Here is a 25,290-nt window from a genome sequence, read left to right on the forward strand (position 1 = left end):
GTAATGACCACAAACTGCTGCTGTTTGTATACAGTTAAAAACATGTATCACCGAACAGAGCACAGGTTTAGACTAACCCTTTCCCATTATAAAAAGTACATAAATATATTCTCATCCATGCGTTAAGGTCCGTCGTTACTTAGTGACGTCACCAATGTGCTTTTTTGTCGCGCTCATGGTTTGTAGTTTTGTGATGTGTTCTTTAAGACACAAGTCCTGGAACAGTAGGAAGACTGCTCCTAGGTTTTTTGTGTCAATTCGTTTTAAATGTATCTCACTGTAAATGCATGTGGGAAAATGTATACGGAAAATTGACAAAGTCTAATAAGACAAAGTCCAGCAAAGGCCTTCAAACCAAATATTTACACTACAATAAAAGCCATGGATGGATTATTGAGCAGGCTAACAGGATGTTGTTGGCCCCCGTTAGTATGAGCTGTGATTGTTATCAACATGATGCTTTGGACAGTTCAGGCCAAAGTCTTGATCACATTTTCTTCTGTCCTGCACTGTGGACCACACCTGAGGAAAAAAACTGACTTTTTTTTCAAATTATATTTTATTATATTTTGGTTTGTGTGTTTCATTGTAATACATCTGCACAATGCATATTCTGGGTACGGTAAGGCCACATTACAGTGAGTCAAGTTTGACAACATAATTACTCTGCTGTAAGAAAATGCTATGTGCATTACAGGTTTCATTTGACGGTTCCTGTAATAACTTGCATTGTGTTCTATACTGTTTTGAACTTTGTGTATACTTGAAGATTAAAGATTTTGAATGCAAGACTTTTACTTGTAGTGGAGTTATTTTACCATGCGTTAATGCTACCTCTACTTAAGTAAGAGATCTGAATACTTATTCCATCCCTTATTAACTCCCAAAGAAAGATAGAACCATCTTCAAAATTCTCCAAATAATATTGATGTTTGTCACCCCAGAACATTTCTGACCTGTCTTAGTGGACGTTAGTTCTTCACTTTCACTTCACTTTGGTGGGTGGGTGTTTGCACATGGATTTCATTTTAGTAAAACTACAAATGTATTAGTATCAAAATATACTTAAAGTACAAAAAGTAAAATGACTCATAATGCAGAATGGCCCTGTTCAGAATAATGTAAATTATTCTAATAGATTAGAAGTACTGTACTGATGCATCCATGTGTAACTACACCACTTTAATGTTGCAGCTGGTAAAGACTGGACTTATTTTTACTATATGAACTAGAGTCTAGGCAGCGTGTGAATTTCAAACGTTTTATTTTAACCTAAAACTGTACATCACAATTTATTTGCTGATTATATTTTATATTATTAATAATCTGAATCTGCAAAGTAATTAAAGATTTCAGATAAATGTAGTGGAGTAAAATGTAGCAGAAAGTACAGCACAAGTACTTCAAAATTGTTCTTAAGTACAGGACTTGAGCAGATACACTTTCAGCCACACCACTGATTTTAACTGAATTATAATGAACCTTTTCAGGACAAATGAAATGTGATGAACATTTTGAGACTCGTAAAACTGGAACACAGTGGAGAGTGATACATCTTGTATATATACAATCTTTGCTGCAGCGCACAACGCCCTTCAGTTCCGCCCAAAAGGGAAATGACGCCAGAGTAGAAAATGGCGTCCGCAAAGCCTGTGGACCGCTGTGGTTTGTTACCCGTTTAATTTAGGGCTGAGTGGGGGGTCTCTTCGTCTGGCAGATGGACGATAACATGGCAGTGCATCACTGCCGTCCGCTTTCTTGATTCCGGCATCGAACCCGCAACTTCATGTCCGAAGGAGCCAGAGCTGCCTGGTCGAAGAGGGGTTGTGGGGATTCGCACCGCCGAGGTGAGACGGCTGGATTTTAGCAGCTAAGCTAAAGCTGTTACCCCGATCGATCAGTGTCGGATCCCCCGTATCTCTTGTCACCACTGCTGGAAATCGTGACAGTTAATTTGTCTGGCCAGGCTGTTCACTCTAGAGTAGAATATCCGCGGTCATTGAATTTGCTTCTTACACACGATCCAAACGATCAGCTAGCTAACATCATCGCATTCATCTCCGGATACCAGAGTTGTATATGTGTACCGTTAACTGTAGCCTTAGCCTTTGTTTTGGGGCTCCAATCTTAGCATGCAAGGTCCCTGTAGCATAGCTTTTGTCGCTGTTAAAGTGAAAATTAAAGAATGTCATAGAGGGTAGCTTCTCTAACCCACTGCGGGGCTGCCCACGTCAGTGTAATGTGAAGTTAGGTAGCTAGTTAGACCGTTACCCCTTCTTTGCTAACGTTAGCGTTGCCTTTAGCATTGCAATGCCTACCTGCCCAACGCTTCTTCTTTTCTGCTCCCCCTGTTGTCACGGCTGAAATGTGACTGACACAATAAATAATCTCGATTTGTAACGAGTCACATATCGTGAACTACGGCTCTTCAGTGAGTGACAACTTCACTGTATATTAGCTTAGCAGCTAGCGGTGAAGTGACTGTGAACCACTGAGGGAGTAAAGCTTGTTGACAGATGAGCTCGGCTGCAGTGACAGACTGACTGCCTGTTGTTGTTTTTTCCTTCCCACCCAGAAACAAACTCAGGTGAGGTCAGACTCCCTGACACGAAACCACACCGAGATTTACACGAATTACGAGAGTATGTCGGTTCTTCTCTTAGTATAAAGGAAGTTTTAGTTCTGTTGTGATACTAACCACCTCTTGCAATGTAACTTTATTGAGAGGTACTGGGGATTCATGTCCAATCAATTAGTTGATTTTAAACCATTTTTCAATTGAGAATCAATAATATTAATTGGTACACGATTATAGTCATTTATCAGAGAAAATTGCCAAACAGCCTTTTATTAGTTACAGCTCATAGATACTTGTTAGTTGCTGTTGTTTGATCATGTCAACATAAGTTGGATTATATGGCTATTGATCAAGTAAAATAACTAGAACTGAAACAATGAAGCTGTTTATCAATTAGTGGTAGCAATTTGATAATCGCTTCATTGTTTTAAAAGCCAAGAACCTGGTTTCAGGTTCTTGAATGTGAGGATTTTCTGGTTTCCTTCTCATACATGATGGTAGAACTGAATCTCTTTGGTTTTGGACTGTTGGTTGGACAAAACAAGCAATTTAAAAATGTCCTCTTGGCCTCTGAGAAATGATGATATGCATCTTTTCACTGTTTTTAGCCATGCCATGGACTAAATGATCAGTTTAGAAAATAATCAGTGGATTAACTAAAGATGAAAATAATGGTTAGTTGCAGCTTTTGAATGTTTAAACTGTTTATCTACATGCTGCCACTTTAAATCATACGTTGATGAATCATAAATTGCAGCTGGACTAAGGAACCAGGAAAATAAGTCATTTTCTTGAATATTTGGAAACGTATATCTGCCTCAGTGTGTGACAATTCTGTTGCTAAAGACTGTCCCGACTGTATACGTCACTGCTGATACTTGCACTTGTGTGTTGTGACGTAGTTTGAACTGACTAGTTGCAGCTTCCCTGAATGTGTCGTGGAACATTTGATGGTGCTGTCGTGCTCTCTGCTCCTCCTCCACTGACCTGTGGGGTCATTTCTTGTGTCCTCTGTTAGAACCAGGGAAACATAAACACAGGAAATGCGAGCGGCCCCCTAGCGCTCAGCCATCAAAGCCTGTGATTGTTCGCCCGGGCTCTAAAAGGTACGATTTTTTTATTCCACAACACTGCATGTTAAACCTCGAGCAAAGCCCTTTCTGTCACTATTAGCTCATCATCTATCTTACCTGTTACTCCTCTCCTTCCTCATCTCGACCATCTGCTTCATCTCTGCCTCCTGTGCTCTGGACTGACAGGGTAGATGACAGGTTTTGGTCATCATTCCTATTGGTTATGATAACATTGTACCAACCAGAGTAATGGCAGTTCTGTAAACGCTAAAACTTTGCTCCAACCAAGTCCCACAGGGGGAAACCGCACGAACAGCCCGATGATCAGTCAGGTGGCAAACAAAGCAACAGTTTATCCAGATTATCTAAACCGCTTTATTTGGAGGTAAAGCTGATAGTGAGGCCGCCTGAATTCTACAGAAAAACCACGTACAGTCAGTACAGGAGGTCAAAGCTGAATCAGGAAGTGTATCTGTGAACTGCGATGGATGTCTCCAGCAGACAGTTTGGGTAATAATTTTACTGGTTGTCTTTGTTTTTCTTCCAAATAAGTTTGTCAGAGCTGCAGGTTTGTTTCTAACGTGTCTGATTGTCTGTTTTGTTCATCCTACTTGACTTCCTGTTAGTGATGTCGGTGTTTCGCAGGTCTCGCTAATCTGCTAGTTGAGTACAATGTTATCAGTACTGATAGTGATGTGCAGAAGTATGAAAATAAGATCCAAGTTGTAATGATCTGGAACAATCCTCTAACTTCATTAAGACATCAACTAACAATCATTTCATAACATTCATTTTAATGAACAGACCTGGCAAGTAGACTCGTGCATTTTCTGTATTCAAATATGAGAGATAAGGCCAAAATTATGTGGACAATGGACACGCTTGTCCACATGGACTATTTAACAACGACACATGGGTGTAATGTTTGTGTGTCTGCATACTTTTGGCCTCGAGTAAAGATATTTAACATACACACAAGTCCTTGTATGGCTTTTTTTTTTACTGCACTTTGCCCCTGCAGACGTTCATGCTCTGTGTTGGCTTTGTCGTCCAGGTGATTGACGCTCAGAAAAGGGACATTGTTAGCATCCACTGGACACAAGGGGCACTGTCCTCTGATTGGCTCGGACAACCCCCTCTGACATGCCCGTGGCCAATCAGAGGTGAGTGTGCTGTGTGTGTGTTTGTTTTCATTTGCCTTCTTGATGAGCGGCTGAGTTTGTGGAGGTATGCAGATGATGTGTGAGTTTGTGTTTCTTCTCTTATGTGTGGAATGAAGGTAAAATTAAGCACAAGGTGTGTGTCTGTTTGTGCGTCTGTGTGAAGAAATGGGATGAAGTGACACATGAGATGCTTCTTTAAAGGATTTCCTCTCTTTCTCTTTATTTTTACCAACCTCACTGTGTTGCGGTGGGTATTTCCCCAGTGTGTCAGTGCTGAAACACGCACGTCTGGCTGTGAAAGAGCAACGGCTTGTTAGGATGCAGCAGCTGAAGTGCTGAGCTTTTAATGCTGAACGTCCTATTGATGCCCTTCCAGTCCCAGACTTACTGTTTTCAGCAGCACACACACAAACACAGCGTTTCCTCGGAGGGACTCGCTGAATTCATTTATGAATTCTTGTTAATTCTAGTTAATCCTTGCTTAATGTTCAGAGTTGTGACCTGACAGATCTCCTCTAACACTCTATGATTTTTTTTTTTTTGACATTGCCCTGTCTCCACCCTCCACCTGCTCCTGCGCTTTGCACCTCTCTGCCTCCAGGTGTGTTATGTCGGGGGCAGATGTGGAGGTGTACCTGTCCCAGGTGCACGATGGGAGTGTGTCGTCGGGCTTCCGGGCGCTTTACGAGGAGCGCCTGCTGCTGGATGTCACGCTGTTGATAGAGGAGCACCACTTCCAGGTACACAGAGCTGATGGTGTTACAACAGCCCTCATATAAGACCGCACGCTACATGTCACATACCTGCGTGGAAATCTCCAGGGAGCGTCATTTCAGTCAGAGATCTGCTCATAAAATTAGTTCAACTCACTGAATGATTGGAAATAACTTTGAAGCTGGAAAAAAAACATGTCAGGTAACTGTAAAGTAAGAAAAACCCGTTTTTATTCCCACAGAGAGGAGTCTCTTTCATTCAAGTTCATATAACATTGGAACGGAAATCACTTCACAGCCACCTGACATCTCACCTTGAACATTGCTGAGTCAGTTTATGTTTTCAACTTGCTCACAGTAATGCATTTCAGGAGCAGACCTGTGACAGGAAAGTTGTGAGAGAAATCCATGCTGGATACGTAGAACGTGTTCCTGCACCGGCTAACATTTCCTGGTACGATCCCGTGTGAAATGAGAGAACAGATCATAGATCTGTCTTCTGTATCCGGTGTGTCCATCCTCCTGCAGGCCCACAAGGCGCTTCTGGCCACCCAGAGCGACTACTTCCGGGTCATGTTCACAGCAGACATGAGGGAGCGGGACCAGGACAAGATCCACATGAAGGGGCTGACAGCCGCTGGGTTCGGCCACATTCTCCGGTTCATGTACTACGGCTCTCTGGAGCTCAGCATGCCCACCGTCCAAGAGATCCTCCAGGTAACACCACCCACTGCTAGCCTTCTATGGAGGCCGTTTTTGTTCAGGACTGATGAAAAATTAAAAAGTTCACCAGTATTTAATACTTTTTTCTCGGTTCCCTCCTTTCTGACAGGCGGCCATGTACGTCCAGCTGACGGAGGCGGTGGAGTTCTGCTGCTCCTTCCTGCTGGCCAAAATCTGTCTGGAGAACTGTGCCGAGGTCATGCGCCTCCTGGAGGACTTCAGCGTGGGCGTGGAGGGCGTCCAGGAGCAGCTCGACAACTTCCTACTTGACAACTTTGTGCCCCTCATGAGCCGGCCCGACTTCCTGTCCTACCTCGGCCTGGAGAGACTGCAGGTTGGGTTGTAGACAAACCACGCGAAGCTTCGTCGGCATGACACATTCACACATCAAAAGCTTTCTAAACTCCGTCTCTTCCTCTCGTCCGTCTCTTTGTCTCTGAACCAGGCGTACCTGAACAGTGACGCTCTGAGTCGCTTCCCAGAAATCGAGCTGTATGAAGCGGTCCAGGCGTGGCTGCGACACGACCGGCGGCGGTGGAGGCACACCGACACCATCGTGCAGTCCATCCGCTTCTGCCTCATGACTCCTGCTAACATCTTTGAGAAGGTGAGTTCTGCTTTCTGACAGGTTTGCTGTTCAGATGGAGGCGTTCTGCTCGCTCTCTTCAGATTGCACAGGTTTCCTGACGTCCTCCTGTCCTCCTCTTCCTCGTCACAGGTGAAGACGTCAGAGTTTTACCGTTACTCCAGACAGTTGAGGCAGGAGGTCGATCAGGCCCTCAGCTACTTCCACGATGTCAACCAGCAGCCTCTGGTGGAGACGCGCTCCAACCGTATCCGCTCGGTCCGCCCGCAGACCGCCGTGTTCAGGGGAATGATCGGTCACAGCATGGTCAACAGCAAGATCCTGCTGCTGCAGCGCCCGAAGGTGTCCGCATGTTTCTCTGCCTATAACAGCACGTGTGGTTTGGTCACCGACCATGAAGCCACGCACACAGCTGATACGCCTGTCCACCCGGCCGTTTCCTCTCTTTGTTGCAGGGATTCAATTTATCTGTTTATGCATATTCAGGGTGAAGTGGCTCACGGTGCTGTGTTAAAACCTCAAACCTAAACGGATTTAACAATAAAATGAGGGGGATTCTACGCTAGCTGCAGGGACGGAGGAGCTTTCTGCTCGTTTTATCGGAGTGTCTGAGTCTCACAAGCTGCCAGCGAATGTCAGATTCACAATCTGGTTAAATAATTTTTCAATCTCACAGTTTTGTTTTGTGTTTTGGCCTCTTCTGTTAGATTGAAAAACAGGTTTTTGTAGATAAATGTTTGTATCCCTCAGAAGAAGCTTTGATGAACGTGGAGTCTCTCAGGTTCAGTTGCCCGTCTTTTCATCCCTCAGGTGTGGTGGGAGCTGGAGGGACCTCAGGTGCCGTTGCGACCGGACTGCCTGGCGATCGTTAACAACTTTGCCTTCCTGTTGGGTGGAGAGGAGCTGGGACCCGACGGGGAGTTTCACGCCTCCTCCAAAGTCTACCGCTATGACCCTCGGCAGAACTCCTGGCTGCGCATGGCCGACATGTCTGTGCCCCGGTGAGAGGAGGCTGTTCTGTGTGCTCTGACTTCTTTTTTTTTTTGGTTTGTTGTCGCATTACGTTCATTTCAGGGTGATTTTGGAGATGCTCACCGGCTCTTTGCCAGCTTCATGTGATTGATTATTTATTTATTGATTCATATTCATGGTGTTTGTTGTTGTTGTTTGCAGGTCAGAGTTTGCCGTCGGCGTCATCGGGAAGTTTATTTACGCCGTAGCGGGCCGCACGCGAGACGAGACCTTCTATTCCACAGAGCGCTACGACATCACAGAGGACCGCTGGGAGTTCGTGGACCCGTATCCTGTAAACAAGTACGGTCACGAGGGAACGGTCCTTAATGGTAAACTGTACATCACCGGCGGCATCACCTCCTCCTCCACCTCCAAACAGGTGTGCGTGTTTGATCCGGGGCGGGAGGCGGGAGGCGGGGGAGGAGGAGGGAGCTCGGGCGGCTCAGACGCACACAGGACACGCGCCGGCCGAGGCCCGCTGCTGCCCGGCACCCACGCCAGCTGCTGGGAGAACAAATCCAAAATGAACTACGCCCGTTGCTTCCACAAGATGATCTCGCACAACGGGAAGCTGTACGTGTTCGGAGGCGTGTGCGTGATCCTGCGGGCTTCCTTCGAGTCGCAGGGCTGCCCGTCCACCGAAGTGTACGACCCGGACACCGACGAGTGGACCATCCTCGCCTCCATGCCCATAGGGCGCAGCGGCCACGGGGTGGCAGTGTTGGACAGGCAGATCATGGTGCTGGGCGGCCTCTGTTACAACGGCCACTACAGTGACTCCATCCTCACCTTCGACCCCGATGAAAACAAGTGGAAGGAGGACGAGTATCCCAGGATGCCTTGCAAACTGGACGGTCTGCAGGTGTGCAGTCTGCACTTCCCAGAGTATGTGCTCGAGCACGTCAGACGCTGCAGCTGAGGTCTGCTCCACAACAAGCCTCCTTTTTATAAAAATGGGAATTCACTGTTCGAGGACTGAAGTGTCCCGCTGGGAGATCAGGTGTTTACAGGTGGGAGACTCTTCTGACGTGCAGGCTTTTAAACTAGAGACCAGCACTTTCCTAAGATGAGGGAAAAGATGGCCGGGCCATACGTTGCTGTTCTTATTGAAGCCAGTCGAAGCGTGGCGTGCCGAGACGTCACACGTCAACAGTCAGCTTGAACATTTTCAGAATTAGCTTTCTCAGAAAATTACGGAAAATAATTTGTCAGGAGAAAAAAAAAAGTTTAATTCTGCTGGTTTATGTTTGGACTGTGGTCAGTTTGCTATTCTACTACTCACCTACTGTATTTAGGCTGTCCAGTCAGACTTACGGCAGAAACGCACTGGAAGCGTCACATTCATGCACAGACCTGCTTTTATTTTATTTCACTGGTCGAACAAACCAGTATCACAGATGTGTCTGAATTAGGTTTTTTTCAGTCCTTTTATGTATTTAAAGGCAAACAAACATCCTGTATATCGTTAATCAAGGTGCTCTTTTTGAAAAATAGGTTAGTGACAGCCAAGACGTGACTGCAGCTACTTCAAACACTCCAAAAATGCCCTATAAGCAATATAACAGCAAGTTAAAGCATACAATTAGGTATGTAAACAAAGTATGGACACTATATACTGCAGTGTAGATCATTTTATAGCCTGTCTCCAAATATATGACGCAGATTGTAGAGAGACCAGCGAACAGATGCTAACGCTTCGATCTGCTGCCAGCTGTAAACCGTCAGATTCCTCAGACAGAAACTCAGACGTCGCTTCCAGTGCGTTCCTGCGATTGGTCCTAATTCTGCTCTTTACTCCCAGATATCCACCATACTGTGCTCATGTCCATATAACATCACCGTGTGTGTGTGCGCGTGCGTGTGTGTGTGTGGATGTGTGTTAGAGAGGAAAACACTACATGGTACACGAGGGCTCATTCTTCATTTCGTGATGATGTCGTTTGATGATGGCGACAGGGACTGGCACACCGCAGGGGTCAAAGGTTGTTGTCTGTATCCGTCTGGTCACTGGCAGTGCTTCATCTACTCGTCTACATTCCCTGCACTTTATTGGTTCTTGTTGTGGCTCTTGGGTGTAAATGCACAGTTTACCAGCGGACCTCCACAGCAGGCTGTAATGTTTTTAGCAGCGTCTGAAATTAACTTCCTGGCTGACGAGTCAAGCTGAGCTGAAAATGTGCCCTCCATCATGCAGCTGCTTGAAATATCTAAGAAACATTGGGACTCCTGCAAACGCGTTTTCATATTCTTGGCCTAAAATTCTCTTTATTTCCAGCTACAAGTCAGATTCACCAAACTCTCTTAACTGCACAAACTTGCCATGAATCCCATGTTTGAGCCTCATGAACGCCACCTGTCCCTGCGGAGGTGAAGGACTTTGAGCTTCCAGCATTAGCATGATTGAGAGCCCTAAAATTTTTAAGGCTGCCTGTTGTGCTCTGTTTGTGAGAGGTTTCATTCACAGAAATGTTTCCAAAGAGAAAAAAGAAACATGCGGGTACACATCATGAAATTTCAAGTTGGATAAAAGCTCTCAGGCAGCCATGGCGATGATGATGATGTGGTGACCAGAACGGTAGCTTCGCGTTAAGTTCGTCTTTCGTGCAGATTCTCTTAAATTGCTCGATTGTCTAACTTGAGAATGAACCTTTTCATGCGAGCGATTCTTGCTTGAGGCCCATTATTTATTTCACTTTAAACTGGTCTACATGTTTCACGTTCTTCATGTGTGAAACCATCTACGACCGACAGAGCTCAGGATGACGCAGGCTGTCAGCTGTGAATGACCAGCAAGTGTTTTGGATGATTTGCGCCAGTATGTCCACCAAAGCCGAACTCTACCAGCCGTTTGCAGTCAGCTGTGTTAATCTCAGACCTGCTTCATTACCAGTTATTTAGCAGGTCGACATGTCTGCTGTCATAGCTGTCCGATCCTGCAGTCCAGCAAGCCCTGCTCGATTAGCACCTCCATGTTTCTGACCTTGTCCTCTCTAGATATTTATTTTTCCTTTTTCCTCTGTGAGCCAACTGTGAAAAGGGCTAGAACACATACCGATGCACTTCTGTATGTCAGCCGCGTATTTAAATTATTTATTTTCTGAAGTATTGCTTTCACCGAGCTATGCAGTAACAGAAGTAGGGTTATTTATTATGACAAAACTTTCATCGTGAGTCGTGTTGTTTTCAGATTGTACTTGTCTCCTTTCCTCGTTTCATCCTCGACCGTCTGTCCCGTCCACCTCGGCAGCACTGCATGTGGCTAATGAATGGATGCTTTGAGAACAGCCTTTCTTCCGGCGTAAAGTGGCGTGATTGTCACTTTGTGTTGCAGTCATCTTTTGAAACCTATTATAAAATGTAGTTGGGTCTTAACAGGTGAAAAGGTACGATTTAAAGGAGGGTACTGGTGTCATTTCTCCAGCAGCTTTATATTTCCTGTATGCACACTGTCATATTCTGCATAAGGCATCCAGGTGTTCTTCTTTAATTTTAACCTTCTTCAGTTAAAGTTAACCAGTTTAAGATTTCATTCGCAGCCAGATGTTACATTTACAGGTTTTTCATAATTCCTTAAATACAAACCGGTTTTTGAGGGATGAGATTTCAGTTTCTTCCTGATATGAAAAAACTCTGGTGTTATCCTTTAATTCATCCCCGCAGTCCACACACAGACCTCTGGAGTCCCGAGCCGCAGCTTTTCAGTGTTCATGCGATGCCTCAGTGCTCCGTGGAACTGGTAGAAATCAAAGACTGTAAGCTTCCCATGTTAGCGCCTCAGCAGTGAGAAGTTGTGTGTTTCACTGTGGACTTCATATTTCATCTTTGTTCAAAGCAGGAAAATGTTTGACAGCAAAAAAAATTTTCCAAGAATTACAATAAATGCATTATTTTCTTGATTTATTGTTTAGTGAATAAAATGTCAAAAAATGAGGAAAATGTCTTCTTTTGTTGCCAAAACTCAAATCTATTCAGACTCAGATCTGGAATTTACTGTCATATGTGACAAAGAAAAGCAGCAGATCCTCAGATTTCCTCAGATTTGAGGAGCTGAAACCTGCAAATGTTCAGTATTTTGGCTTGAAAAATGTCTAAATGATTATTAGATGATCAAAATAGTTGCAGAGTGATTTTATTTCAGTTGGTTAATTGATGGACTGATTTACCGCTGCAGACTCTGATATGCAGCCATCACACTGAAGCTACATTTGTTTGACTCACTTTTTTTGCCACTCAAAGGCAGAATGAAAATAAATGAAAGTAAAAGACAAACAATCTTTACTGTATTTTCCTCAAGGCTCAAAACATTTCCTCAGCTGTCAATCATTGTTCAAATCATTTTATTTCTGATTCAAGACATTTCATGTATTTTTTTTTCTGGTTGCTTCTAATTAGTAACTCCAAACTTTCAGAGTAACCATAGACGTGTCCACACACTGACCACACTGTCAGAGGCAGGTCTGGCTGGGAGATGAACATTCCTTCACGTCTCTTATGTGTTACTGTACTCTGCAGCTGATATCATCATCATCATCTTCATCATCACATCTGCCACTCTGCAGTTCTCTCGCTGCTCCTCCTCCTCTCATGTTGCTGTTAAAAGAACAAAAGTGTAACTGATGAAGTACTACTGTCCTGATTTGAGGCACATTCAGTCATAGCGCAGCATCCTTTAGTCCACCAGTCTTCAGTCTGTCAGTAGGAAAACAGAATAGAGGATTAAAAAAACACACAGTACCTTGCTACAACGACTGTATCTGAAAAAGAAAGTGAAATCAGATTAATATATCTTATAATCTGAGTAGAAACTCTTTGGAAACGATTTGTAACTTCTTTCCAGAAATAAATGTTCATATTGGTCAACTTTCAGCTGGCTGACTGAGTGTTTATATATATATATATATATATATATGTGTGTGTGTGTCTGTGTGTGTGTTTTAAATGCAGTCATGCAGTTTTTTTTATTATTATTTTTAATTATTGTCTCACCAACAGCCCAAAATTTAAAGATTTTCAATTCACAATGATGTGAAAGAGAAAAGCAGTAAGTCTTCACATTTGAGAAGCTGGAGGTAGTAAGTGGTTATTCTGTTTGATTAATGGCTTAAACAATCATTCCATTATCAATTATTATAGATTAAGCTGCCAGGCAATATGTGAAGTATTTGAATTAGCTCCACTTAACATTAAAGTGATGAACACATTAATGCATCACTTATTATAATCAAGTAATATAATATTTGATTCTGAAACGGGCCATTTTGCATAATGAGTCCTTTCTCTTATGGTACTTTAAGTAGATTTTTGATGCAAATGCTTATTATGTGTTATTATTATCAAGTTTTTTTCAACTTTATTTGATACATTTTTGTATTTATACAGCATTTAGTTTCATGCAGTGTATCTTTATGCTTAAGCGAAACGCGCATGCGCTTTTCGGTTTGTCACTCCGGCTTGCCGTCGAAAAGCGAAAGTCTTCTGGACGAGAATGTCATATGTCAAACTGGTAACTATAGTTAACGATTGTGACCTTAATGTCAGTTTACATATTTTGTACTACCTACACAGTGGTTGTCATCTACTGAAGCTTAGGGTCATATGTTAATACTGAAATTCAACGTTTAAAAGTCAAATACTGCAACATTAGTCAAAAGCTAACGTTAGCATATGGCTAGATGCTGTCGCTAACATGTCAGTTTAATAGGCGAATGCTCCGTTTCTCTGTTTATTTAAAAGTACCTATCGTTTAATGGGTTACTTATTTAGTCCTTGTGGTCTGAATTCGTGGCTAGACTGTTTTAATTGACAGTACATCCTCATTTAGCATTGGTAGCTAATTAGCGTTGTCGCCACCACTAGTTTGTGTGTTTGCCGGTGTGCCGCCAGGTGTCGCTGTGTGCCGGAGCTCCGGCTCTGACGGGCCTGCTGTGCGGCTCCGTGCTGGCTGCCAGTGAGGGGAAGAAGAAGAACTCACAGCCAACTCTGAGCATTGACGAGGTGGGTTAATGACTGGTAATAACAGATACATGCCCACGTGTATCCCGGATATTAGTCGTATTTTGTAATTGCTTGTTATTGGGATATGATTGTGGTGTACATGGAACATAGAGTTCCCTGGTTATTCATATCTCTGCATTCATAATGAAAACGTTACCCATATATCTGATATCTGTGCAGGCACGTTTTTATTAGTCAGTCAAAGGTCAAATAGTGAGAGTGAAAAGTGTAGCGTTACATCAGACATGTCACATAAATCACAGAACAGTTATACAAAAATCTGAGGTAATACTACAGTCTAGTATTTATTTAAGTTCTGAAAATTTCACCAATGTGGTTGTGGGTTTCAAAGTACAAGCAGACAGTAATGAATGAACATATGAGCATAAGATGAATAAGCAATATACTGTCAAATAATGTGATATGACGATGAATATGATTCTCACCTTGTTTGTTTCAGCTGCCGTCATTATACACCAGCCCTGAAGCAGAGCCTCGGTACGTGGAGCCGGAGGTGGGGCAGTTGGAGCAGAGAGTTGCATTGCTGAGGAAATGGGTTGAACCCTACACAAACCAGTGTCAGGTATGTTCATATGTGATGCTTCTTGTCAAAGCCCTTCAGGAAAATAAGTGTCAACAAAGAAGTCAGATAATGTCTGTGGTGACTTACGCCTTAATCAATCATTGCTCAAGCAAATGAGCTTGGAAATTAATAAGAAAAACATTAGTGGCACAATATGTAAGAGTGTGAAGCAGTTTCCGTGTAGTAATTGCTGTGTATCGCCAACGTGTGAAGGGATTGTAATGTAACTTAAAAAATGAGACCTTCCTTGACTTCCTGGTCACCTACAACAACCTTTAAGACTGAGTCAGATTTAAAGAAGTTGGTGGCTCGTAGTGGCTGTGAGTACAATACTGTCCTGATGACTTTGAATCTTACATTTCAGCCTACACCTGTGCCAGGCGTTTCATAGACTTTGTGGAAACTGTCCAACAGCGCAGACGCTTTGAGCTGAAGCCTGAAGTTCACAAGCCTGTTTTGTGACAATAAAGTGATGTTTGCATTAATTAACTTCATTTGTTGACCTCTTTCGCAGCAAACAAGCCAGGCTGCAGTGGAGAAAGTTGAGGTTAGTCACACGGAAAGATGGTGATGATGTAACCGCTTGATGACTGACGTCTTCAGTTTGACAACATGTCCAAACCATCTGTGACGAAGCTCTTGGCTTTTTCCTTTACCTACAAGTTGAGGATCCGCTGTGTGTTTCCACACAGTGTCTCCTGCATTGCGTTGACACGCTGTAGAAGTGATACTTTTAAGGGCTTTTAAGGGTTCAATTAGTCATTTTTTGATCATCTGGGTACAGATGTGTTCAACTATATAATTGAAGAGTTTGACATATGTGAAAAATGAGCTTTTGGCTTTAATGAAGCGCATTATTATAAATGTAGGTTTTTTCAAACTATTAAGAGAATCAAATAAATTGTTATGACCTGGATTTAGTTGCCTAACGTTAGTGTCTGTAAAAGATCTGCCAGTGAATGTGGAAGTGACTGCGGTACTGATGCCTTTAATCTCTCTTTTCCACATCTGACATGATTTTATATGAGTGAGGTGCATAAAATAGTTTGAATCAGTCCGTCCCTCACGGGTCATGGCTGTTACCTGCTTTCAGGTCGTCACTTTTCAGTCATTTGACCCTTGAACACACACTCGTTGGACTTGTCGTCCAGCTAAAGATTAAGATAAAAGGTTTTATTGCACATTTTAAATGAGATGAAAGTGACCTGCTCTTCTGTCTCTCTCTGTGTCTGATGATCATCTTTGGACCACAGCAAGTATACAAGACCGTGGAGCCCACGGTCAGCTCGTCCATAACAGCAGTCACAGGTGAGGAAACACAAATGATTTGTGAGCTTGCTGGAATACCTGCACCTGCAAGTGTGGTTTGACTGGTTGGTTGACAGAAAATTCCTAATAAATGTTCAGAAATGTTGTGTTTTAGCTGATTGGAGATGCAAGATGATGAACACGTTTGTGTCTGTGTTGTGTTAAATGTTACACAGTCTTTATAGACCAGTTGACTCTGGTGTTTGCAGGATCGTGTCTATTTTGTGCCTACGTGTCCTTCATAATGTCGGCTGTTGGCTTTATGCTGAAACAGCTTTAAATCAGTGTGCAGATGCTTTTTTCCTCCCATGACAACATTTCTTCCGAAAATGAAGAAAAGAAATTCAGTTGTCGTTAAGAGTAGCCCACAAGTTTAACATTACACTCCTGTAACGCTGCCTGACTCATGACTGCAGAAGGATCAGAACCAGAGAAATCATCTTTTATTCCACACATGCTCCTTCCTTGTTGAAACTTGACTGCCTATAGTCCAGTCAGAAATTCAGGTGTGTTTTGCTAGTAGCAGCTAATGTAGCCCACAGCAGAGATGAGGAGCAGCTCACTTCTGTCAAACTCCACACCAACAGATTTGTTTCAGTTTCTAACTTGTAGTCTTCAGCCGACGCTGACTCGAGCGACACGTATCAGACTTCACACAGCTCCCATTAAAGGCTCTGTACAACTTTTAAAACATGCTGTAGGTCTGTAGATCAACAGGTGACTCCACTGCTGTTTCCAGGTATCTGTCAGCCATCTTCACTCAGTCTTTCCTCCCGTTCCCTTCCTTCCTTCCCACCTCACTTTATATTTCAGATGCGTACCAGTTCCTCAGTGACCCTCCTCCTGACCTCTACCCCAGTGTAGCGGTGGTGGGCTTTACTGGCTTTCTGGGACTTTATTTGGCCAAAGGTAACCTGAACATGTTAGCACTCAAACACAAACACACACCGACCTGCATTCCCTCACAGAGACGAGTTCAGGTCAGAGGAGGCAGTCGGGCTGATAGCTCACAGCACCAGAGAGGAGATATTTACAGGAAGAATCTGCTCAACAGTCTGCAGCACTGGAGTTCTTTTATAAAATAACAAGGTTGCTTCAGTTCAGGCCGGTTTTTATGACTGTGTGTTTGTTTTTTCAATTCATCAAGTGTCCTTTTGTCTGTTTTCCTAAATCCAAGACCGTTTTCTTTCAGACTTTAAAAAAGTGCCACAGTTTCCTGTGACCAGTTTAGCTCAGTCTGCCTGCTCTGCTACCAGCTCATTTTAATGCCCTACACTTCCAAAAAAGCCTTCTCAGCCACCCTCTGCAGAACAGTTAAACACAATGGAAACTTTCCAGTCATCTCATTAACGACGACTGAGGGCTGAGGTGTGTCTACAGCCTCTTTCACCTGGACAAAACATCCACCAACATCTGGTCTTTGTCTTCAGTTCAGTGGTCGCAGCGTTTATCAGCTTCAGCTCTGATCAGCAGTGATGGAAACATGACGCCTGCGTGGAAACACTCGTTTTCACCCCTTTTCCAGCGCGACGGTGACGTGCAGTGAAGTGAAACGTTTCCTGATATCAGACAGGACTGTCAGCTCGTTACGCTCTTTCCTTCTCATCATCATCATCATCATCGTCAGCTCATAAAAGATATAAAAAAGTAGCCAGCATAATCTCGTCTCTGGCCTCCATGTTGTTTCCTGCTGTTCCCTGTTTTCCAGCACGTTTATGACGCTGAGTGTGACACACCAGGAAAAAACAAACCAGTCTCCTGCAGTGGCCTATTTTTAGCAGGTTTACCCTGGTTTTAAAAAAAACTGCATCTGTGCACTAATTTTGGTGTGTTGATCTATAACAGACTGTACGATTGTTGAACAGCCAGACGGCTTCTCTTTAAAGCAGAGGTCTGCTGTGAGCAGGTGCTGGAGAGTTGAGGCCGTCTTATCAGTGCAGCTTTTGCATCAAGTTTGCATCCGAACTTGCGTTCCCTCTCAAAGTCATAACGAAGACATGTGATGTGAAGACACACGTTGATGTCAGTCAGTGTAAGTGAGGCAGAGGAAGAGGACATCACTGCCTCTGGTGTTCACTGCAAACTTAGAGATCGTAGAAAAAAGATTAACATTACCAGCTAGAGCAAATCTTAATATCTGGTAGATTGTAGTGTTGCCAGCTGTAGAAATACGATGACTCCACATTCACAGGTCCGAGTGATCCTCAGCCGACACATTAGCTGCTCAAAGTTCACGCAGAAAGCAGTCGGGGTCAGAGAACTGAAACAGCTGGAGCACCGCCACAAATCTATCCATGCAAGTGTCACGGCTCAGTGCTCTCTGAGTGCCTTTAAAGTTAAATAAGCACCTGATGAGGTGTCACGAGGAGCTGCCGTCTGTCTTTGAGGTGAATCGTGAGGCGATGATGAATGAACAGAAGGTGACCTCTGTTCTTATTGGCTGTTACAAACATCTCTCTCTGTTTCAGGCTCCAAAGTGAAGCGATTAGTATTTCCAGTTGGACTCATGGCTCTGAGCGCCTCCATGTTTTACCCTCAGCAGGCTGCGTCTTTACTCAAGGTGAGTCGCATATCATCACATGTGACGGTGTTAGCTTGTTGTCATTTTGTAAATGAATACTTCATGTACTTCAGGTTTACATGTGTGTAAAGAGCAGCTTTTATCAGACTGTGCGTGTTGGAGACGCATGTAAATGCACCGCGTCCAGGTATAAAAGAAACAGCTGCCCCCCCCTGCATGTTTGCAGGTGTGCGGGAGCTTGATACCAGCTTTAGACTCATCACAAATGTGACTGCAGTAAGTCATGGTTAAAGTTAAATTTAATTAAAACAAAAATCATGATATTTGTAAAATGTAAAATAAATGATAATGTAAAGGTACAGATAGAGGGTGTAGATATAGAGACGGTAAAACAAATCAAATTTCTCGGAGTGACAATTGATGGCAAAATTTGCTGGAAACCTCACATAAGACATGTTCAAAACAAAATATCCAGAAGCCTCTCAGTCCTAACAAAAACAAAACACATGCTGGATCAAAAATCACTTTACATTCTTTATAGTTCACTCGTGTTACCCTACTTAAATGACTGTGTGGAGGTATGGGGAAATACATACACAAGCTCATTACAGTCAATTTTTAATTTTACAAAAGAGAGAAGTGAGAATTGTTAACGACGTGGGCTTTCGTGAACACGCTGAGCCGTTATTTTTAAAAACTAAAACGTTAAAATTCTTTGACATTGTTGAGTTCAAAACTATGCAAGTAATATATAAAGCAAGGAATAACTTACTGCCAGGTAATGAGAGGGATGTTATAAATGAAGGGGTGAGTTAAATCTAAAGATTCTTAGAGCGCGCACGACATTGAAAAGTTTTTGTGTTACGTTCTGTGGAGTAAAACTATGGAACAAATTGTGTGCAGAGATAAAACAAATATCTAACATAAGTCAGTTTAAAAAAAGGTATAAGGAATTGATTCTCGCGAGATATAGTCATGACTAATAGGTATTTGGGTGTGTTTTGTGAAAGTTATTTATCGTAATTGCTGAATATACGGATCATGTACAAGTTGAAGATGAATCATAATGTTTCAGTCATGAGTTTTTTGTTTTTTTTTTCTCGATAAAACTGTAATAGTACTTTAGGGGTAGGGTTTAATAAGTTGACACTTCTTCCTACTCCCTTTCGCTCATGTAATCTGAGATCAGCATGCACTGAAGAAGGTGATTTTTTTTCTCTTTCTTTCTTCTTTATTATTATCACTTTTGTCTGTTTGCTCTGTCTTTCTTTGTTTTTTACATGTTCGAAATGAAGGAATCAATCAATCAATCAATCAATCAATCCATGAACTGGACGAAACGAGTTAACTGGTTCAAACTGGCTCCAGCTCGAGCAGCTACAGCAGTGAAGTACTGCTCTGACATTCATGTATCAGTATGTTTTCTCTGATATATAATAATACCCAGCTAAGGGCACTTTATAAGGATACTAGTTTATTAATAATAAATTTGTGCAGAAGGAGTTAAAAAACAGTATTTTTGCATTGTTGTGCTGGTATTTTTACTGAAGTCTGAATATTCCTTCCTCCTCTGCTTCAGTGGACCAATCAGAGTCTGCCGTGTCAGTGTAATTGCTGCTCCATCAGTACAGATCCTGCCATGAGCTTGAAGTGTCTGATCCACCTGAGTGCTTTCATTCATTTGGCTGTGATACGTTAAATGTGCTGTGAGCCACTATCAGTGGCCACACAACCACTATTCACTATATTTGAATTTGAAGGTTTCAGTGTAAAAATAAAAGCACGCAGGACACAACAACCCAATCAACTGGATTTTCTGTCCTTCTGAATCTGTGTCCACCTCCTCGATGAATGTTCCTCACAGTGCTGAACTCAGGAAGCAGCTGTGGAAGCAGGAACAGCGATATACACCGACTTCATGAGTTATTTTATTTTTAGGTGCACATTATTCATGGAAGGTGGGTATTTTTTTATGCACACCAGTGAGCCATAAAGTTCACAGGGCGAGTTTTTAAAAAGGAAAGAGGAAAATCACCCTGTAAACTGCGTCTCTGCAGCTCTGACCGACATCACGTAGATGAAAACTTTCCAGGCAGGTCTCACGCTCCAGCGAGTGTTGTATCAGTGTGTTTGATCTGTGACTCGCTTCCTTTGAGGAACGGGTTGTGCCTCCCCGCAGGAAGTCCCGGCTGTGAATTGTGTTTCCAATTCATCTCATTTACTGTGTTTCCACCCAGAGTGCCGACAGGCACCGGCTCAGACACCCACAAACGCATGAAGGGCAGACAGACACGCCCCGATCGGATCGCACTGCGGCTCGCGGCGCATGCAGAGACGAAGCAGACGAGCAGGGCAGGGTGCAGAAATGAAAACACATGAGCCAACAAGATAAAATGAGACACTGAGCTGCTTGTTTCCAAGTCAGAGGATTTCAGTGAAACGTCAGGGAGCATTTTTATTTAAACTTGTGTAGAATAAGTTTTTGGTGAGACGTGAGAATATGCAGATGAAATGTAGAGAAACAGTTTTTTTGTGGTTCTGAAGGTGCTGTGTCTCTAATGGTTAAACGTGAACGTATCCTTGCCCAGGTAGTTCACCTGATCACCTGGACTGACGCACCCTGAGAGGAGCAAAACCTGCAGAGACAGTCGTCTTACCTGGTTTGACTCCAGCTGGGAGCTTTTTTTCAAGGCCAACGTTGCTTCTGTCGTCCCGTGCAGGAGAAAAACGTCGACAGACACAAACACGTTTCACAGGAAAATGTTGCAAATGCAAGACACCGCCCCCCCCCCAAAAAAAATAACCTTGTTCTTTCCCCATGTTCAGAGTGAGACTCGTCTTTGTTGGCTTAGCGTGCGAACACATGCTGATGTTTCTTGTGTTTCCACCAGGTGAGCCGGGACTCGGCGTACACCTGGGCTCAGCAGGGCCGCGACGCCCTGGAGGCCGTCTGGAAGGAGCCTCCGTTTGGCAAAAAGAAGGTGAGTCGTCCGTTGGCAGCTCTCTAATTATTTAAAGGTGTAGCGTTTCTGTGTGCGTCGATGTTAATGGTGTTTTCTCACGGCTGTCCTGGCTTTTGTGTCTTGTGCCGAGAAGAAAGAGCGAACAGAGAGCAACGACACGACGAGCTGAGACGGCAGGAAGACACACACCTCTCCATCCTTTCACCTCCCAGTAACACACACACACCTGTGCACACCTGTAGATCGACTCTTTGCATTCTTTAAGTTCTGCATCCCAGAAGCTTCGGGGTGCATCTGAAACGCTCCTCCGCTCCGTGACCAATCCGGCTTTCTCCTTCGATGACCTCCGCTCCTCCAGTTTCTGTTTTGTTTAACAAAGCAGGCCACGGTGTCGTCTGTCTGACTGCTTAACGACATCAGAAGACGTCACTGTGCAGTCACCAGGTCTTAGCTCTGCTTCTGAGGTTATTAATGTTTTTAGTCTTTTTGAATATAAGAAAGTGAGTGGAACATCTAACATCTAAAGCTTTTAAACTTTAACAGATAAAGTTTGGAATCAATTAATCAACTGATCTCAGTCTTCAGCTGATAACTAACGATCCCTCGATGTTGATTGGTTGGCCTGGTGTGCTCCTCCTTGGTTGGAGCGAACACCTGCAGCCACATGGCCCTTCATGGAATCAGTTTGACATTATGTGCTTTAAAGGAACAGTTTGACATTCCAGGAAATACACTGATTCAGTTTCTTGCTGAGGTTTAGATGAGAAGCTTGATACCACTCTCACATTTGTACAGGGAATATAAAGTTGGGGATGGCCGCTGGTTAGCTTAGCTTAGCATAAATACTGGGAACAGGGCGAAACAGATAGCCTGGCTGTGTCCAAAGACAACATGATCCACCTGCCTGCATCTCTGAAGTGTAACACTGGCATAATGTTGTGGTTTTACAGCAGCTATGAGCCAGACTAGTTTCCAGTTTTTATGCTAAGCTAAGCTAATCAGCTGCTGGCTGTCACTCCGTATTCACTGTTCATTGTGAGACTTTTCCTTTAAGCCCTCTCCTCAGCATTCTGAGCTGCTGCCGCATTGGAGTGTGATGAAGATCGTCCCATCGTAGCCTGGTTAGGATCGAGTCAGGAAGCGCTAACGCCGACGAGTGTCACTGTGATCTCTCATCTGAAGGACGATCATTCGGCGTGTTCACACACTCGTTGTTTTGACCCTTAATTTATTTTACTTTACATTCACATATTTCTTTTTAATTAAATCATTGCCTGATGAATTAAATATTATTTTCTCTTCAACATACACTTAAAAACTTTAACATATTAAATATTTCAAATAAATATGTTTTCCTTTTTTTGCACAACACCCCTACCCCCCAGTCTTAGCAGAGAATGGTTTGACCCCGCTCTGGCACACTTAAGGCTACGCTACATATGTGCCCTGAAGCGGGAAATTTATTCGTCATAAATCGGGTGCACAGAAAAGAAAAAAGAAAAAGAGAGGAAGATCATAGAGGTGAACGAGAAAAAATGATGAAGTTTTTAAAAGGGGGGCAAGAAGCCAGAGGATTAGGCCTAGAGTTGGCTGTGGACGGTGATGCTGGGGGGGGGGGGCCCTATGATGGTCTCTTGTCCCCGGGCCCCAGCAAGTCTGTTGACAGCCCTGGCTACAGCAAAGGGCCAAACAGTGCGTGTCGTCCAGCTCGATTTACTCATCAATGAACTGAATGTGAGCGTGTTTATTGTCCATGTCCAACAGTGCGCTGTATATACTGTATGAAATTCTATCTTAATGTAATTAAATCTGGCATCTGACTGAGGTGACGCCTTTCTTCATCACTTATTCAAGCAAACACACGCATTTATTTTTCTCCTATGAGACGAGCTGTGGCTGACATGAACTGGGTCAAACTGGTTTCCAGCTCTGGAATGAACTCACACAGCCTGAAGTCAGAGACGCTCGTTCCTCTGGGGGCGTCAGTGTGACTCGTTTAACCTTAGAATAACATTTGTGATTGTTTTAATGAGACTTCCTGAATATGTGGAGCTTTACATACTAAATATTGCTGGTAGTTTTGACGTGTTCAGTGGTCTAACGGGCAGAGAATTGATTTAAAAGTCTTTTTAGGAATAATTGATAAACAGAGTTGAACGTTTGTCCCACTGCCAAAATGAGGAACATGTAAAAAAAATAATTTCTGATCAGGTTTTATTAGAATTTACTGAGCTCATCACCACTCATGAGGTTACCTGTGTTGTTTTAAACCCTGAAAAAGCAAAGTGATTCTACTCCTCGATAAAAATGTCTCTAATTTGTCTATTCCTCTTTTTGCTTCTCTGTGATCTCGGTGCTTTTGTCTCGGCCGGTTTCTCTTTGTTTGAGTCGAGGCAGCAGGAAAATGCATGGACTGCTGGTGTGTGCAGAGGTCATGTCCTGTGGGTTGAGAAAAGCTGCAGCGCTTCCTCATACCGCCGCACCGAAAGTTCACTGTTGAATGTATCACCTGACGTTAATGCTGCTTCAGCTACGTTGAATCTCTTTTCATGTTTCAGACAGAGCAGAGGAAACGTGAACTCCCCTCTAATGGTTCAAATCTCCACAGATAAACTTGATGTGGCATCAATGTCCTTCAATGAAAAACTTGATTTGGACTCATTAACACTTTTAATCCAGAATGATGGTGATTAGAAGCTTTTGTCAGAATAAACAAGTTTTTACACTGTTTTTAGTGTAGATCAGCTGTTTCCTAACTGAAAGTGCATCAGCACCACAATAAAACACGTATGTCAAAGGGAACCGTCTGGAACATGACGGCACATTTAAATATGACCGACTCCACAAAAAGGAACAAAGTGTTGTTGTGGGACTGTTCCTGTTTTAAAGTGACTCCTCAAATCTCCTGAAATGCTTTGAGAAATTGCTCAGTTTCACTGGTCAAACGCTGCATGTGAACAGCCTGACCCACTATAAACCAGAGCTTTTCACAGTCTGATCATATTCTCTCCAGCCTGTCTTCAAACAGTGCTGACGGGCCCGTGTGGACATCGCCTCTCCACGCGGCTGCACTCTGCCGGAGCTTCGTTTTTGGGCTGTGGATTTGTCTCCCATCTCAGGACGATCGATCAGAAATGCTTCCAGTGGACAGGCTGTGTGTGTGTGTCCTGTCCTGCTGTAAGAAAGCGAGTCTGCAGCCATGCTAGCAGCAACAGTGGGGCTTTGAGCTAAATGCAGGTGTAATGTTTAAGTACAGCTGAAGCTGATGGGACTGAGACATCAGGACTCATCCTCTGGAGACCATGAATGTTTGTACCAATCCATCGTATAGCTGTTGAGATATTTCAGTCTGGACCACAGTGGTGGGCTGGCCACCAGATTGAAAACATATTTGCTTACATAAACATGCATGGAGATAAAGAGCAGTCAGGTGTTTGATAAGGAGTTGTGTAACTTAGCTTGTTGAACTGGTTTTGGTTTTATTCAGTCGTAAAACAACCACACTTGTTTAAATATTTGCCAGAAGAACAAAAACAGATCCAGGCCATGTTCACATCCAATCTCATGCCGTTTATTATCACGTCACATGAGTCCTGTCGAGCTGGACACCTGATCACTGTGGCACCACCGTCAGTCATGTAACAGAGGTGTCTTATCACAGGACACCAGTTTACCAGGCCGGTGGCTCCAGTCTCTGCTGCCCAGACCTCCATATGCTCTTTTATTACAGCAAACAGGCATCTCTGCACTGACTTCATATGCACATATCAGATGCTTACCCGCAGTGTCTAATTGAGTCATCTGGGATTTAATTAACACGGCAGCACACCCTGTGTCATTCTGCACAGCTGGATGGCTTTAAAAAGCAGGAAACAGAAGTGTGACGGGCAGCTCTGGACTACAGAGACATTACCACACTTAAAGAAACAGACCACAGTCACGTGAGGTTGGAATTAACACGCCAGGAAACAGAACTGCTGAGTCAATGGAAAATGAGGACATGATGTTTTTAGTGGCGAGTCGGACTGAAGGCCGTGTGAACACCATATTTTACATGTACGGTGGCCGTCG

The 25,290-nt window shown here is 43.5% G+C and overlaps 2 protein-coding genes across 3 annotated transcripts; both read left to right on the forward strand.

Moving 5' to 3' along the window:
- Window positions 1–1,638: 1,638 nt before the first annotated feature.
- Window positions 1,639–12,703, forward strand: klhl15 (kelch-like family member 15). Of its 2 annotated transcripts, XM_041961872.1 has the most exons (10): window positions 1,808–1,847; window positions 3,597–3,684; window positions 4,706–4,814; window positions 5,416–5,554; window positions 6,056–6,244; window positions 6,360–6,584; window positions 6,696–6,857; window positions 6,969–7,178; window positions 7,647–7,837; window positions 8,010–12,703. In XM_041961872.1, the coding sequence occupies exons 3-10, from the start codon at window positions 4,795–4,797 to the stop codon at window positions 8,767–8,769; spliced, it is 1,896 nt and encodes a 631-aa protein (XP_041817806.1). In that variant the 5' UTR covers window positions 1,808–1,847; window positions 3,597–3,684; window positions 4,706–4,794; the 3' UTR covers window positions 8,770–12,703. The 2 variants fall into 2 exon arrangements, with proteins under 2 accessions (XP_041817805.1, XP_041817806.1); XM_041961871.1 differs by lacking the exon at window positions 4,706–4,814 and having other exon boundaries at window positions 1,639–1,847.
- A 597-nt stretch (window positions 12,704–13,300) lies between these two features.
- Window positions 13,301–22,560, forward strand: apoob (apolipoprotein O, b). The gene is made up of 9 exons (XM_041961403.1): window positions 13,301–13,353; window positions 13,734–13,844; window positions 14,305–14,427; window positions 14,942–14,974; window positions 15,681–15,735; window positions 16,549–16,644; window positions 18,204–18,295; window positions 21,148–21,237; window positions 21,353–22,560. The coding sequence occupies exons 1-9, from the start codon at window positions 13,336–13,338 to the stop codon at window positions 21,386–21,388; spliced, it is 654 nt and encodes a 217-aa protein (XP_041817337.1). The 5' UTR covers window positions 13,301–13,335; the 3' UTR covers window positions 21,389–22,560.
- The last annotated feature ends 2,730 nt before the right edge of the window (window positions 22,561–25,290 follow it).

Source organism: Chelmon rostratus, chromosome 20, assembly GCF_017976325.1.
Source record: "Chelmon rostratus isolate fCheRos1 chromosome 20, fCheRos1.pri, whole genome shotgun sequence".
NCBI lineage: Eukaryota > Metazoa > Chordata > Actinopteri > Chaetodontiformes > Chaetodontidae > Chelmon > Chelmon rostratus.

What these genes read in the sequence shown, in the direction of transcription:
- klhl15 (XM_041961871.1), top strand. Translation starts at nt 1,787, where the DNA reads ATGTCCGAAGGAGCCAGAGCTGCCTGGTCGAAGAGGGGTTGTGGGGAT. An exon ending in TGGGGATTCGCACCGCCGAG is followed by an intron (nt 1,848 to 3,596) that starts GTGAGACGGCTG and finishes GTCCTCTGTTAG; the next exon opens with AACCAGGGAAACATAAACAC. An exon ending in CCGTCCAAGAGATCCTCCAG is followed by an intron (nt 6,245 to 6,359) that starts GTAACACCACCC and finishes CCTTTCTGACAG; the next exon opens with GCGGCCATGTACGTCCAGCT.
- apoob (XM_041961403.1), top strand. An exon ending in CAACTCTGAGCATTGACGAG is followed by an intron (nt 13,845 to 14,304) that starts GTGGGTTAATGA and finishes TGTTTGTTTCAG; the next exon opens with CTGCCGTCATTATACACCAG. An exon ending in AGGCTGCGTCTTTACTCAAG is followed by an intron (nt 18,296 to 21,147) that starts GTGAGTCGCATA and finishes TGTTTCCACCAG; the next exon opens with GTGAGCCGGGACTCGGCGTA.